The 17307-nt window shown below is 46.6% G+C and overlaps 1 protein-coding gene across 1 annotated transcript in view; it reads left to right on the top strand.

The window, feature by feature from the left end:
• LOC126252188 (uncharacterized) overlaps positions 1 to 12010 on the top strand; it is a 1014765-nt gene extending 1002755 nt beyond the window's left edge. Inside the window, exon 7 of the mRNA XM_049953059.1 lies at positions 11700 to 12010. Within this exon, the coding sequence (XP_049809016.1) occupies positions 11700 to 12010 (311 nt within the window). The remainder of the gene's footprint in view (positions 1 to 11699) is intronic.
• Positions 12011 to 17307: the final 5297 nt, after the last annotated feature.

Genomic DNA, 17307 nt, shown 5'->3' with positions numbered 1-17307 from the left:
CTGCGAGAGGGCTGTACAAGCAATGATCACACGCACGGCACAGCGGACACACCAGGAACCGCGGTGTTGGCCGTCGAATGGCGCTAGCTGCGCAGCATTTGTGCACCGCCGCCGTCAGTGTCAGCCAGTTTGCCGTGGCATACGGAGCTCCATCGCAGTCTTTAACACTGGTAGCATGCCGCGACAGCGTGGACGTGAACCGTATGTGCAGTTGACGGACTTCGAGGCTGGGTGGACGTACCGCCGAATTGCTCAGCACGTGGGGCGTGAGGTCTCCACAGTACATCGATGTTGTCGCCAGTGGTCGGCGGAAGGTGCACGTGCCCGTCGACCTGGGACCGGACCGCAGCGACGCACGGATGCACGCCAAGACCGTAGGATCCTACGCAGTGCCGTAGGGGACCGCACCGCCACTTCCCAGCAAATTAGGGACACTTTTGCTCCTGGGGTATCGGCGAGGACCATTCGCAACCGTCTCCATGAAGCTGGGCTACGGTCCCGCACACCGTTAGGCCGTCTTCCGCTCACGCCCCAACATCGTGCAGCCCGCCTCCAGTGGTGTCACGACAGGCGTGAATGGAGGGACGAATGGAGACGTGTCGTCTTCAGCGATGAGAGTCGCTTCTGCCTTGGTGCCAATGATGGTCGTAAGCGTGTTTGGCGCCGTGCAGGTGAGCGCCACAATCAGGACTGCATACGACCGAGGCACACAGGGCCAACACCCGGCATCATGGTGTGGGGAGCGATCTCCTACACTGGCCGTACACCACTGGTGATCGTCGAGGGGACACTGAATAGTGCACGGTACATCCAAACCGTCATCGAACCCATCGTTCTACCATTCCTAGACCGGCAAGGGAACTTGCTGTTCCAACAGGACAATGCACGTCCGCATGTATCCCGTGCCACCCAACGTGCTCTAGAAGGTGTAAGTCAACTACCCTGGCCAGCAAGATCTCCGGATCTGTCCCCCATTGAGCATGTTTGGGACTGGATGAAGCGTCGTCTCACGCGGTCTGCACGTCCAGCACGAACGCTGGTCCAACTGAGGCGCCAGGTGGAAATGGCATGGCAAGCCGTTCCACAGGACTACATCCAGCATCTCTACGATCGTCTCCATGGGAGAATAGCAGCCTGCATTGCTGCGAAAGGTGGATATACTCTGTACTAGTGCCGACATTATGCATGCTCTGTTGCCTGTGTCTATGTGCCTGTGGTTCTGTCAGTGTGATCATGTGATGTATCTGACCCCAGGAATGTGTCAATAAAGTTTCCCCTTCCTGGGACAATGAATTCACGGTGTTCTTATTTCAATTTCCAGGAGTGTATTTTATCGGGGGGCTGTTCTACTTATGGAAATTTTACCCAAGATGATCCATCATCGCTAAATTATATAGTACAGCTGCTGACGCTTGGTAAATATAAAGGCTGTAGTTCCCCTAGATTCCAGCTTTTTGCAGTGCCGATATAGCTGCGGCTGCAGATGCAGCTGCTGGTATAGACTTTGAGAGATCGCCGATCCATTACGACCGTCATTTGTGTAGACTTCTTTCCGTTTTTTTCTTGAAGGACGTTGCCCGGCGTACACCATCTTTGGAGGTTGTCGGCATGTAGCACTCCCTTTATACGTTACACATTAAACAAACTAAAGACATGAAATCATATTATTAGGAAATTGGGATTAAGTCACGGGGTGCAGATGCATCCCACACTACAAACAGCGGCAACGTCAATAGACTTATCCACTGCAGAATACTTTGTTTCGGTTTGGCAAGAAAGTCACCAGACCAACAAGATAGACGTGCAGCTCCACGAAATCATGGGTACAATCACAGATACTCCGCTACCGTGGCTCTCCGACATCAGTAACATAGTTCCACCAAAGCTAAGAGGACAAAAAGCAACTATTAAAGAATACGAAAAAATACTACACAAAAAATTAGCTATTGGAGATGTAGTAATGAATTTGCCAAATACACGACTGAAATCATGAAAGCCAATATGTATGCAAGAGGACAGAACGTCTTTAACCTAGTAGACACGTGGAAGAATGGCTGGGGAACTCAGTAATCGTCATCTCATGTAAGGACTGGACTAGACTCTATCGTATCCGAAGTGGTCACACAAGACGCAAGGTCATGATTTATTGTGCGGACTTGTGGACAGCCCAAATTGTGAATGTAGTGAGTCTGAGCAAACCTTGGACCATGTCATAAAGTTGTGCCCTGTTAGAAAATTTAGTGGATCGGGTGCTATGAAGTGGATACAATACGTGAAGTAGTAGTAGTAGTAGTAGTAGTAGTAGTAGTAGAGGGGTTTTTGGGCGCACGACAGCAAGGTCTTCAGCGCCCGTTCAGTAACATAGTGAGACGGGTGTCAAGAAAAATCTCAGAACAGGAATATAAAACGGAACACGGGGAACAATTGTCTAGTTGTCGACTGCTCTCACATGCTACATAGCTTAATTCTGCGTTTTCGTTACGTAAACCTATTACAGGGATTGCACAAAAACATCGAAAGAACCTGAGAAATGCATGCTTGAACATAAATTCAAACGGTAGCCGTGCCTGAAGGCTGTGCTGTTGCATTTGACCACGAACGGCACCTGTGCAGTGTCCTCAATGTCTTGTAAGTGTCAGTCGTGATCAGAACCGTGTTCTGTGGAGTTGTTAGTGTATTACGTCGGATCTAAGGGAATTCGAAAGTGGGTATGTTGTGGGTGCTCTTAGTGTGGATGCTTCCGTAACCAAGGTACCCAAAGTGTCTCAAAAGAGCCGTATACGAGAATTACACTGGATACAGTGTAGTGGCAACAAAACAACTATTCACGTTGGTGTGTAGAATATATGAGTCTGGCGACATACCATCTGACTTTCGGAAAAGAAACATCCACACAATTTCGAAGACGGCAAGAACTGACAAGTGCGAGAATTATCGCACAATCAGCTTAACAGCTCATGCGTCGAAGCTGCTTACTAGAATAATATACAGAAGAATGGAAAAGAAAATTGAGAATGCGCTAGGTGACGATCAGTTCGGCTTTGGGAAAAGTAAAGGGACGAGAGAGGCAATTCTGACGTTACGGCTAATAATGGAAGCAAGGCTAAAGAAAAATCAAGACACTTTCATAGGATTTGTCGACCTGGAAAAAGCGTTCGACAATATAAAATGGTGCAAGCTGTTCGAGATTCTGAAAAAAGTAGGGGTAAGCTATAGGGAGAGACGGGTCATATACAATTTGTACAACAACCAAGAGGGAATAATAAGAGTGGACGATCAAGAACGAAGTGCTCGTATTAAGAAGGGTGTAAGACAAGGCTGTAGCCTTTCGCCCCTACTCTTCAATCTGTACATCGAGGAAGCAATGATGGAAATAAAAGAAAGGTTCAGGAGTGGAATTAAAATACAAGGTGAAAGGATATCAATGATACGATTCGCTGATGACATTGCTATCCTGAGTGAAAGTGAAGAAGAATTAAATGATCTGCTGAACGGAATGAACAGTCTAATGGGTACACAGTATGGTTTGAGAGTAAATCGGAGAAAGACGAAGGTAATGAGAAGTAGTAGAAATGAGAACAGTGAGAAACTTAACATCAGGATTGATGGTCACGATGTCAATGAAGTTAAGGAATTCTGCTACCTAGGCAGTAAAATAACCAATGACGGACGGAGCAAGGAGGACATCAAAAGCAGACTCGCTATGGCAAAAAAGGCATTTCTGGCCAAGAGAAGTCTACTAATATCAAATACCGGCCTTAATTTGAGGAAGAAATTTCTGAGGATGTACGTCTGGAGTACAGCATTGTATGGTAATGAAACATGGACTGTGGGAAAACCGGAACAGAAGAGAATCGAAGCATTTGAGATGTGGTGCTATAGACGAATGTTGAAAATTAGGTGGACTGATAAGGTAAGAAATGAGGAGGTTCTACGCAGAATCGGAGAGGAAAGGAATATGTGGAAAACACTGATAAGGAGAAGGGACAGGATGATAGGACATCTGCTAAGACATGAGGGAATGACTTCCATGGTACTAGAGGGAGCTGTAGAGGGCAAAAACTGTAGAGGAAGACAGAGATTGGAATACGTCAAGCAAATAATTGAGGACGTAGGTTGCAAGTGCTACTCTGAGATGAAGAGGTTAGCACAGGAAAGGAATTCGTGGCGGGCCGCATCAAACCAGTCAGTAGACTGATGACAAAAAAAAAAAAAAACAGGGAAAGTGGGAAAACATTATCCTTTGAGTCACAACGTGAACAGAAGTGCGTGCTGAATGCTCGTGAGGCGGACCGTCATTGAAGAGGATTGTGAAGAGAAATAAGAGGACAGCAGCTGTAAAAGTCATTGGGGAACTGAATGGCGCACCCGCGAACTCTGCCAGTACCAAAACAGCACGAAGGGAGCTCCATGAGCTGGAAATTGCAGGGTGAGCTTGAATTCCAAAACCACACATCAGTGACGCGAATGCCTGTAACAGAAAATCTTGGTGCCGAAGCCATAAAACGTGGGTTATGTAGCAATGGAAGGAAATCATTTGGTGATATGCCTCTTGTCTCACACTGTTTCCAACTTCTGGCCGAGTATAAGTCCTAAGAGTGATACATGTCGGGCTTTCGGTGATGCTTTGAATAGCCACAGAGGGGTATTAGATGGGCCCCATGGGCACTCTGCAAGGTTGCAATACTGCAAAGGATTATGTGAACATTTTGGCTGATTAGGTCCAAGAAATAGTGCAACGTTTTTTCCCCAGCAGTGATGCTGTGTTCCAAGACGACATGGCCCCTCTTCACTCAGCTCACGTTGTACAGGACTGGTTTTGTGAACACAAGGATGATTTGACAATCATTTCCCCCCCCCCCCCTCCCGAGACCACCACAGTCACAAGATTTCAGTACTATTGAGATTTTATGTCTATTTTGGAGAGACGAGTCCATGATCGCAATCCATCATATTGTTTTCTAAACGTGCCTCAATTTTGTAGGAAGAACAGTATAAGATTTGCTTTAAAGCCATACAGGACTTGTCTATTGCGAGGTGATTGGAAGCTGTTTTGGCTGCTAACGGATAAGCTATACCGTAATGGACACGGTAATGTGTTGTGTTTTTAAAGTTTCTACATTTTTGTCGATCCCCTGCATGTCTCTTACGTTCTCTTTTATGGTGTTCGGAAATTCTCGTTACAAACTTCTAGGATTTGTAGAGGGGAGTTAGTAAATAATATTTTGAATTGGAACCCATGTCCGGAAGAATAGCATTTCCGTGCTGCACCCGTCTGAAAACAAGTTTACTAGGTAGGTATGCAATAGGGACGTAGCGGTGGGAGGTGGTTACGTCGGATCGGCTGATGTCATTTGACGTCTGTCGTATCTCTCTGACCTGGTTACAGTCTCATTCACGTATCTGTGAGTGTTAGAACAACATGGCTGAATAAACGTTTGTAGAATACAGCGACGTTGTCCTTCTGTATGTCGAAGTTCACGGTAATGGAAGAGTTACTCGTCGCTTTTATCAAGATCTGTATCTACAACGTCCGATTCCATAGCATACAGTTTTCGACACAAGAAATAAAGGGGTACCTTCACCGCCAGCAGGCGTGGCGGTGGTTCTCCAAGGAGCCGCCGCACACACAGAACTGAGACACGTTGTGGAGAACCCGTCAAAGGTACACGAGGAACTGCACATGTTCTTCGGTTATTAGTGAGTGTAATTGCAAAACAAGTGATGTACTGGCTCACATCCACTCAATTACCTGTGCAAGTGGCCGCGTTACCTACATGTTTTCAAACGGCTGTAGCACAGCAATGATACGTTTCCGAACATCGGTTCCAACTCAGAATATTACGTACTCAGTCGCCTCAACTTGTCCTAGAAGTTTAACACGCTGTATCTACACTGATAAGCCAAAACATTATGACCATTTTCCACCGCGACGCTGGATGCCGCCTGGTGGAGCTGATAACAAATGTATGTAAGCAGAGCACACACGGACGGTGCATCGCCCTACAGATGATATGGGCTACAAATGGGGAAATCCATTGAGATAAGCTACTTTGACAAAGGGCAGATTATTATTACGCCGAGCCTGTGAACGGGTATCTCGAAAAAGACGAAGCTGGTCCAACGTTCACGCCCTACTGTCTTGAGCATCTACAGAAAGAGTTAAATGGTTGGACGTCCACGATTCTTCACAGGACGTGGGGTTCGGAGGTTTGTCTGCTCTGTAAAGTAGGATGGATGATGGTCTGTAACATTTCTGCCGAAAGACCACAATGCCGGTGCACGCACAAGTGCACACCGTTCATCGTACATTGTTGAACAAGCAACTCCATAGCAGACCACCCCTACGTGTTCACACGTTGACGCAACGACATCGCTAATTACGATACCAGTGGGCACGGGACCATCGGGAATGGAAATGGAAATGAGCGTATGGCATCGTTGGCCGGGAGGCCCCATCTAGGGAAGTTCGGCAGCCAAGTGCAAGTGTTATTACAGTCGAAGCCACATTGGGCGACTTGCGCGACGGTGATGTGGATGAAATGATGATGAGGACAACACAGCACGCAGTCCCAGAGCGGAGAAAATCTCCAACCCGGCCGGGAATCGAACCCATGCCCGCTTCCATGTGGTGGCGGAGGGGGGGGGGGGAGCACGTTACCACCCAGCTAAGCAGGTGGACGGGACCATCCGGATTCGATTGTGGATCAATGCGGAACGTGTCGGTTTTTCGGGTGAATCAAATTTTTTGCTACACTAGGTCGATGGTCGACACAACAAACGCCTTTATCGAGGTGAACGGCGGCTCGAAACGTGCAGCGCGCCAAGCACGCAGGCTGATAGGAGCAGTATTATGCTATGGGAGACATTCTCCTGCACTTGCATGGGATCTGTGGTAGTAATCGATGACACGCTGGCAACTGCGAAACACCTGCATCTCTTCATGCTTCATGCCCTCCCCGACATCAAAAAATGGCTTCAGAGCCATTGGGACTTAACATCTGAGGTCATCAATCTCCTAGAACTTAGAACTAGTTAAACCTAACTAACCTAACGACATCACATACATCCATGCCAAAGGCAGGATTCGAATTTGCGACCATAGCGGGCGCGCGGTTCCAGAGTGAAGCGCCTAGAACCGCTCGGCCACAGCAGCCGGTCCCCAGTGTCATCTTTCGGCGGTATAATTGTTCGTCTCTCGGAGCCAGACCCGTGCTCCAATAGTTTGAGGGACATTATAGTGAACTCACGTTGATGTCTCAGCGACCAAACCCGCCTCAAGTAAATCCTGTGGGATCTACTTGGGTTGCTATCGGGCGTCGCTACCGCGACCGAAAATCAGCAGCCCGTTATTTACGCGAATTACATTGACCCGTGCGTAGACATCTAATGTCAAATACCTCCACACACCTACTAAGAAACTGTCGGATCCCTGATACGCATGATCGGTGATGTATTTCGTTGCAAAGACGGACAAACAAGATATTAAACAGGTAGTCATAATGTTCTGGCTCATCAGTGTATTACAAGTTTGTAGTCGAGTTTATTACTGTATTTATACGAGGATGAGTCAAATGAAAACCTTAAATTTGTAATAACAAATCGAAATTTCGCGCCGTTATCCTGTAAGTTGGTAAGCGTGCTACAAACGGCGTGCATAATGGCCTGTAGGTGGCAGCATAGTGCAGATGCACACATACCGTCGCAGTATCAGTATAAAGATGGCCGCCACACTTGTGATTTGCACTAGGGAAGAACAGCATTCTTTCATTCGGTTTTTGCGTAGTGAAGGTGTGAAACCTATTGAAATTCATCGACAAATGAATGTTCAGTACGGTGATGCATGTTTGTCACAGCAGCAAGTCTACGAATGGAGTCGGAAGTTAGCAAATGGTGTGACTTCAGTGGAAGATGTTCCTTATCCAAGTCAGGCACAACGAATTGTGACTCCACAGAACACTGCAGCAATTCAAGCCATAGTGAAGGAAAACCGCCGAGTAACACTGAAAGACACTGCAGCATGTTTATACAGATTAGTCATGGGCCAGCACACCACATTGTGCTCCAGTTTCATAAAGTGTCTGCAAGATGGGTGCCACAGCAGCTGACTCCTGAAGTGAGAGAACGACGTGTTGATGCTTGTGAAGAACTTCTTCGGCGCTTTGAACGAGAAGGTGATGGCTTCCTTGCAAGAATCGTTACTGGGGACGAAACATGGGTTCACTTCCACCAACCGGAGACGAAGAGAGCGAGCAAGGAATGGCGCCATTCCTAATCACCAAAACCAAAGAAGTTTAGAACAGAACCATCAGCAGGGAAGGTTATGCTGACTCTCTTTTCGGACGAAAAAGGCATTTTGGATCATTACATGCGTAGAGGGACTACTGTCACCAGTGCATCATACACAGATCTCTAAAAACTCATCTGCGGCCTGCAATCAAATCAAAGCGACGTGGATTGCTGTCAGCAGGTGTCCTTTTGCAACATGACAATGCAAGGCCCCACACTGCCCGTACAACAGTTGCAACAATCACAGACCTGCATTTCGAGTGTCTTCCTCATCCACCATACTCATCAGACCTTGCCCCAAGTGATTTCCATATGCTTGAACCACTCAAAGACGGAATGGGAGGAAAGAAGTTCCGTTCTGATGAAGAGGTACGGCACGCGGTGCATAGAGTGGTTCTACATCTAGATCTACATTTATACTCCGCAAGCGACCCAACGGTGTGTGGCGGAGGGCACTTTACGTGCCACTATCATTACCTCCCTTTCCTGTTCCAGTTGCGTATGGTTCGCGGGAAGAACGACTGCCGGTAAGCCTCCGTGCGCGCTCGAATCCCTCTAATTTTACATTCGTGATCTCCTCGAGAGGTATAAGTAGGTTCAAATGGTTCAAATGGCTCTGAGCACTATGGGACTTAACATCTGAGGTCATCCATGCCCGAGGCAGGACTCGAACCTGCGACCGTAGCGCCTAGAACCGCACGGCCACACTGTCCGGCGTATAAGTACGGAAAAGCAACATATTCGATACGTCATCCAGAAACGCACCCTCTCGAAACCCGGACAGCAAGCTACACCGCGACGCAGAGCGCCTCTCTTGCAGAGTCTGCCACTTGAGTTTGCTAAACATCTCCGTAACGCTATCAAGCTTACCAAATAACCCTGTGACGAAACGCGCCGCTCTTCTTTGGATCTTCTCTATCTCCTCCGTCAACCCGATCTGGTACGGGTCCCACACTGATGAGCAATACTCAAGTATAGGTCGAACGAGTGTCTTGTAAGCCACCTCGTTTGTTGATGGACTACATTTCCTAAGGACTCTCCCATAGAATCTCAACCTGGCACCCGCCTTACCAACAACTCATTTTATATTATCATTCCACTACAAATCGTTCCGTACGCATACTCCCAGATATTTTACAGAAGTAACTGCTACCAGTGTTTATTCCGCTATCATATGATCATACAATAAAGGATCCTTCTTTCTATGTATTCGCAATACATTACGTTTGTCTATGTTAAGGGTCAGTTGCCACTCCCTTCACAAAGTGCCTATCCGCTGCAGATCTTCCTGCATTACGCTTCAATTTTCTAATGCTGCAACTTCTCCGTATTCTACAGTATAATCCGCGAAAAGCCGCATGGAACTTATGACACTATCTACTAGGTCATTTATATATATTGTGAAAAGCAATGGTCCCATAACACTCCCCTGTGGCACGCCAGAGATTACTTTAACGTCTGTTGCGCGGACTACCAAAAGAATATTTTTCTAAGGGAATTTATGCACTTTGTAAGCGCTGGAGGACTTGCATTTAGCGTGGGGGAGATTAAGTTGGAAAGTGATGCAGCTTTGTACCACCTCGGCACAATAAATAATATTTTAAAAGAGTATTTAAGGTTTTCATTTCACTCACCCTCGTACTTGTATACAGGGTGTTACAAAAAGGTACGGTCAAACTTTCAGGAAACATTCCTCACACACAAATAAAGAAAAGATGCTATGTGGCCATGTGCCCGGAAACGCTTAATTTCCATGTTAGAGCTCATTTTAGTTTCGTCAGTATGTACTGTACTTCCTCGATTCACCGCCAGTTGGCCCAATTGAAGGAAGGTAATGTTGACTTCGGTGCTTGTGTTGACATGCGACTCATTGCTCTACAGTACTAGCATCAAGCACATCAGTACGTAGCATCAACAGGTTAGTGTTCATCACGAACGTGGTTTTGCAGTCAGTGCAATGTTTACAAATGCGGAGTTGGCAGATGCCCATTTCATGTATGGATTAGCACGGGGCAGTAGCCGTGTCGTGGTACGTTTGTATCGAGACAGATTTCCAGAACGAAGGTGTCCCGACAGGAAGACGTTCGAAGCAACTGATCGGCGTCTTAGGGAGCACGGAACATTCCAGCCTATGGCTCGCGACTGGGGAAGACCTAGAACGACGAGGACACCTGCAATGGACGAGGCAATTCTTCGTGCAGTTGACGATAACCCTAATGTCAGCGTCAGAGAAGTTGCTGCTGTACAAGGTAACGTTGACCACGTCTCTGTATGGAGAGTGCTACGGGAGAACCAGTTGTTTCCGTACCATGTACAGCGTGTGAAGGCACTATGAGCAGCTAATTGGCCTCCACGGGTACACTTCTGCGAATGGTTCATCGAACAATGTGTCAATCCTGATTTCAGTGCAAATGTTCTCTTTACGGATGAGGCTTCATTCCAACGTGATCAAACTGTAAATTTTCACAATCAACATGTGTGGGCTGACGAGGATCCGCACGCAATTGTGCAATCACGTCATCAACACAGATTTTCTGTGAACGTTTTGGCAGGCATTGTTGGTGATGTCTTGACCGGGCCCCATGTTCTTCCACCTACGCTCAATGGAGCACGTTATCATGATTTCTACGGGATACTCTACCTGTGCTGCTAGAACATGTGCCTTTACAAGTACGACACAACATGTGGTTCATGCACGATGGAGCTCCTGCACATTTCAGTCGAAGTGTTCGTACGCTTCTCAACAACAGATTCGGTGACCGATGGATTGGTAGAGGCGGACCAATTCCATGGCCTCCACGCTCTCCTGACCTCAACCCTCTTGACTTTCATTTGTGGGGGCACTTGAAAGCTCTTGCCTACGCAACCCCGGTACCAAATGTAGAGACTCTTCGTGCTCGTATTGTGGACGGCTGTGATACAACACGCCATTCTCCAGGGCTGCATCAGCGCATCAGGGATTCCACGCGACGGAGGGTGGATGCATGCATCCTCGCTAAAGGAGGACATTTTGAACATTTCCTGTCACAAAGTGTTTGAAGTCTCGCTGGTACGTTCTGTTGCTGTGTTTCCATTCCGTGATTAATGTGAGTTGAAGAGAAGTAATAAAATGAGCTCTAACATGGAAAGTAAGCGTTTCCGGACACATGTCCACGTAACATATTTTCTTTCTTTGTGTGTGAGGAATGTTTCTTGAAAGTTTGGCCGTACCTTTTTGTAACACCCTGTATGTGCTGCTGCTGTGTGCGTTACAATGAATAAATAATATTAACCAGATCAGTCAATCATCCAGTTTGTTGCCCCTGCTGCTAACACTCATTTCACTATGGCGAATAACAACGAAAGGTTAGTAGGCCTACGGACGTCGTATACTGGAGACGGGGCAGTAACGGCGGCCGCTTCCGCGACAGGCACGGACGAGCTGTCGCTGTCGCGGCTGCGCGCCAACACGGGCGACTTCCAGCGCTACCAGTACCGGCGCGAGTCGCTGCCGCGCGGCAGCTGCGGGCCCGCCCAGCCGGCCGTGGCGCGCCTGCACCACTCGCGCTCCGTCGCCGGCGCCTCGCCCGCCCCGGAGGAGCTGGCCGTCGCCGTGGGCGGCTGCGCCGGCCGCCAGCTCTACCGCCGCGGCTCCGACTACCGCAAGCTGGCCTCCGGCCCCGCGCAGCAGCGGCCCGGCTCCGCCTCGCCCTACTCCATCACCAGGTGGGGCACCTACTAAAGTAGCATACAAATATATACATTTACAAACGTATATACACTCACTGATATACAGTGATCAGCCAGAACATTATGAGCACCGACCTACTGTCGATATAAACATGTCAGGCGATAGCAGCGTCATCTGTCGAATGATGCTTGTCAGACACACACACACACACACACACACACACACACACACACACACACACACACACGGAGGATGCAGTATAGTGAGCATGCTGTCCATGTGTAGGAAGGGGAAGTGGGGTATTCTGTCTGATTTAACTAAGGGCAGATTGTGGTGGCCCAGAGGCTTGACATGAGCTTTTCAGAAGGTGCACAACTTGTCGGGTGTTCGAGAAATGCTGTGGCGAAACCAAGGTGAAAGCATGTCCATAAGTAGTGGGGTTGGGTGACCACCCCTCATTACATGTCTGAAATCGTAGGCTGGGCAGACTGGTAAAGCAGGACAAGCAGCGAACTGTGGCAGAACTAACAACATAAAGCTGGCCAGATAACAAGAGTGTCTGAACACACAGTGCACTGAACAGTCCTAACGACGGACCTCCGCAGCCAACTAGCCATGCATGTGCCGATGTTAACACCACGACACCAGCAACTAGGAGTGATATGGGCATGTGACCACTGGTGCTGGACGCTGGCGCAGAGGCGGAGAATTGCATGGCCTATTGAAGAAACTGAAGAAATGTATGATGAAATAAAAGAAATTATTCAGATAGTGAAGGGAGACGAAAATTTAATAGTCATGGGTGACTGGAATTCGAGTGTAGGAAAAGGGAGAGAAGGAAACGTAGTAGGTGAATATGGATTGGGGCTAAGAAATGAAAGAGGAAGCCGCCTGGTAGAATTTTGCACAGAGCACAATTTAATCATAGCTAACACTTGGTTTAAGAATCATGATAGAAGGTTGTATACATGGAAGAACCCTGGAGATACTAAAAGGTATCAGATAGATTATATAATGGTAAGACAGAGATTTAGGAACCAGGTTTTAAATTGTAAGACATTTCCAGGGGCAGATGTGAACTCTGACCACAATCTATTGGTTATGACTTGTAGATTAAAACTGAAGAAACTGCAAAAAGGTGGGAATTTAAGGAGATGGGACCTGGATAAACTGAAAGAACCAGAGGTTGTACAGAGTTTCAGGGAAAGCATAAGGGAACAATTGACAGGAATGGGGGAAAGAAATACAGTAGAAGAAGAATGGGTAGCTTTGAGGGATGAAGTAGTGAAGGCAGCAGAGGATCAAGTAGGTAAAAAGACGAGGGCTAGTAGAAATCCTTGGGTAACAGAAGAAATATTGAATTTAATTGATGAAAGGAAAAAATATAAAAATGCAGTAAATGAAGCAGGCAAAAAGGAATACAAACGTCTCAAAAATGAGATCGACAGGAAGTGCAAAATGGCTAAGCAGGGATGGCTAGAGGACAAATGTAAGGATGTAGAGGCTTATCTCACTAGGGGTAAGATAGATACTGCCTACAGGAAAATTAAAGAGACCTTTGGAGATAAGAGAACCACATGTATGAACATCAAGAGCTCAGATGGAAACCCAGTTCTAAGCAAAGAAGGGAAAGCAGAAAGGTGGAAGGAGTATACAGAGGGTCTATACAAGGGCGATGTATTTGAGGATAATATTATGGAAATGGAAGAGGATGTAGATGAAGATGAAATGGGAGATACGATACTGCGTGAAGAGTTTGACAGAGCACTGAAAGACCTGAGTCGAAACAAGGCCCACGGAGTAGACAACATTCCATTGGAACTACTGACGGCCTTGGGAGAGCCAGTCCTGACAAAACTCTACCATCTGGTGAGCAAGATGTATGAAACAGGCGAAATACCCTCAGACTTCAAGAAGAATATAATAATTCCAATCCTAAAGAAAGCAGGTGTTGACAGATGTGAGAATTACCGAACAATCAGTTTAATAAGTCACAGCTGCAAAATACTAACACGAATTCTTTACAGACGAATGGAAAAACTAGTAGAAGCCGACCTCGGGGAAGATCAGTTTGGATTCCATAGAAATACTGGAACACGTGAGGCAATACTGACCTTACGACTTATCTTAGAAGAAAGATTAAGGAAAGGCAAACCTACGTTTCTAGCATTTGTAGATTTAGAGAAAGCTTTTGACAATGTTGACTGGAATACTCTCTTTCACATTCTAAAGGTAGCTGGGGTAAAATACAGGGAGCGAAAGGCTATTTACAATTTTTACAGAAACCAGATGGCAGTTATAAGAGTCGAGGGACATGAAAGGGAAGCAGTGATTGGGAAGCGAGTAAGACAGGGTTGTAGCCTCTCCCCGATGTTATTCAATCTGTATATTGAGCAAGCAGTAAAGGAAACAAAAGAAAAATTCGGAATAGGTATTACAATCCATGGAGAAGAAATAAAAACCTTGAGGTTCGCCGATGACATTTTAATTCTGTCAGAGACAGCAAAGGACTTGGAAGAGCAGTTGAACGTAATGGATGGTGTCTTGAAGGGAGGATATAAGATGAACATCAACAAAAGCAAAACGAGGATAATGGAATGTAGTCGAATTAAGTCGGGTGATGTTGAGGGTATTAGATTAGGAAATGAGACACTTAAAGTAGTAAAGGAGTTTTGCTATTTGTGGAGCAAAATAACTGATGATGGTAGAAGTAGAGAGGATATAAAATGTAGACTGGCAATGGCAAGGAAAGCGTTTCTGAAGAAGAGAAACTTGTTAACATCGAATATAGATTTAAGTGTCAGGAAGTCATTTCTGAAAGTATTTGTATGGAGTGTAGCCATGTATGGAAGTGAAACATGGACGGTAAATAGTTTGGACAAGAAGAGAATAGAAGCTTTCGAAATGTGGTGCTACAGAAGAATGCTGAAGATTAGATGGGTAGATCACATAACTAATGAGGAGGTACTGAATAGGATTGGGGAGAAGAGGAGTTTGTGGCACAACTTGACCAGAAGAAGGGATCGCTTGGTTGGACATGTTCTGAGGCATCAAGGGATCACCAATTTAGTATTGGAGGGCAGCGTGGAGGGTAAAAATCGTAGGGGGAGACCAAGAGATGAATACACTAAGCAGATTCAGAAGGATGTAGGTTGCAGTAGCTACTGGAAGATGAAGAAGCTTGCACAGGATAGAGTAGCATGGAGAGCTGCATCAAACCAGTCTCAGGACTGAAGACCACAACAACAACAACAACAACAACAACAACATTGAGTCCCGATACCTTCTTCATTATGCCAACGGGAGGGCGCGAATCCGTGGTCTTCAGGGGAACAGTATCTCATATGGAAAGAAATCGGAACCACAGATTTTGAGATGTGCTGTAATACAAATTTCCTTTTTACCAGTAGCACTTGTAAGATACGAAGAAAAGCGTTAAAATTACACGTTTTAAAACGTCTAAACTTCAAAAACACCCCCTAGGAAGTTCACAGTACGGGAACCTCTTTACTTTACGAATCAAGCGCTTTGTACACACATGCATACAAATACATACATTCATACATACACATATACATACATAAATATATTTACATACACATCTATATAAATGTATGTATAAACAGAATAATGTTTACATCTAATCGACCATTCATTATTTTGGCGTAGGTATATAATACAGCGCTTGTTTTATACAGTGGCAGTGCCGTAAGTCTTCGATTATACTAGCGAACTCGTGTACCCCCTCTCCTTTCTGTGTTGTTACAGTCCACTTGCACCTGGCAAAAATCTCAATTGACGAGCTTTCGTTCAAATCGGCAGCGGCGGAGGCTGGCGAGTCGAGACTCAGAGAGCAGAGACGGCGCTTCCGGGGGTTACGTCATAGGACCTGCTGGCAGAGTTCATTTCTGATCTACACTACTGGCCATTAAAATTGCTACACCACGAAGATGACGTGCTACAGACGCGAAATTTAACCGACAGGAAGAAGATGCTGTGATATGCAAATGATTAGCTTTTCAGAGCATCCACACAAGGTTGGTCTACAACGTGCTGACATGAGGAAAGTTTCCAACCAATTTCTCATACACAAACAGCAGTTGCCCGGCGTTGCCTGGTGAAACGTGTTGTGATGCCTCGTGTAAGGAGGAGAAATGCGTACCATCACGTTTCCGACTTTGATAAAGGTCGGATTGTAGCCTATCGCGATTGCGGTTTATCGTATCGCGACATTGCTGCTCGCGTTGGTCGAGATCCAATGACTGATAGCAGAATATGGAATCGGTGGGTTCAGGAGGGTAATACGGAACGGCGTGCTGGATCCCAACGGCCTCGGATCACTAGCAGTCGAGATGACAGGCATCTTATCCGCATGGCTGTAACGGATCGTGCAGCCACGTCTCGATCTCTGAGTCAACAGATGGGGATGTTTGCAAGCCAACAACCATCTGCACGAACAGTTCGACGAAGTTTGCAGCAGCATGGACTATCAGCTCGGAGACCGTGGATGCGGTTACCCTTGACGCTGCATCACAGACAGGAGCGCCTGCGACGGTGTACTCAAGGACGAACCTGGGTGCACGAATGGCAAAACGTCATTTTTTCGGATGAATCCAGGTTCTGTTTACAGCATCATGATGGTCGCATCCGTGTTTGGCGTCATACGCCATACGGTCGTATCACCCAGCTTGATGGTATGGGGTGCCATTGGTTACACGTCTCGGTCACCTCTTGTTCGCATTGACGGCACTTTGAACAGTGGACGTTACATTTCAGATGTGTTACGACCCGTGGCTCTACCCTTGATTCGATCCCTACGAAACCGTACATTTCAGCAGGATAACGCACGACCGCATGTTGCAGGTCCTGTACATGCCTTTCTGGATACAGAAATTGTTCGATTACTGCCCTGGCCAGCACATTCTCCAGATCTCTCACCAATTGAAAACGTCTGGTCAATGGTGGCCGAGCAACTGGCTCGTCACAATACGCCAGTCACTACTCTTGATGAACTGTGGTATCGTGTTGAAGCTGCATGGGCAGCTGTACCTGTACACGCCATCCAAGCTCTGTTTGACTCAATGCCCAGGCGTAACAAGGCCGTTATTACGGCCAGAGATGGGTGTTCTGAGTACTGATTTCCCAGGATCTATGCACCCAAATTGATTGAAAATCTAATCACATGTCAGTTCTAGTATAATATATTTGTCCAATGAATACCCGTTTATCATCTGCTTTTCTTCTTGGTGTAGCTATTTTAATGTCCAGTAGTGTATATTCGTTATTTGCGTGACAGTCGTGGGATCCCGGGTAACACTAATAGCAATATCATGGAAAAACAGACCTCT

The sequence above is a fragment of the Schistocerca nitens genome, chromosome 4 (genome assembly GCF_023898315.1).
Source record: "Schistocerca nitens isolate TAMUIC-IGC-003100 chromosome 4, iqSchNite1.1, whole genome shotgun sequence".
Classification (NCBI taxonomy): Eukaryota; Metazoa; Arthropoda; class Insecta; order Orthoptera; family Acrididae; genus Schistocerca; species Schistocerca nitens.
This window is presented reverse-complemented; position numbering and strand designations above follow the sequence as displayed.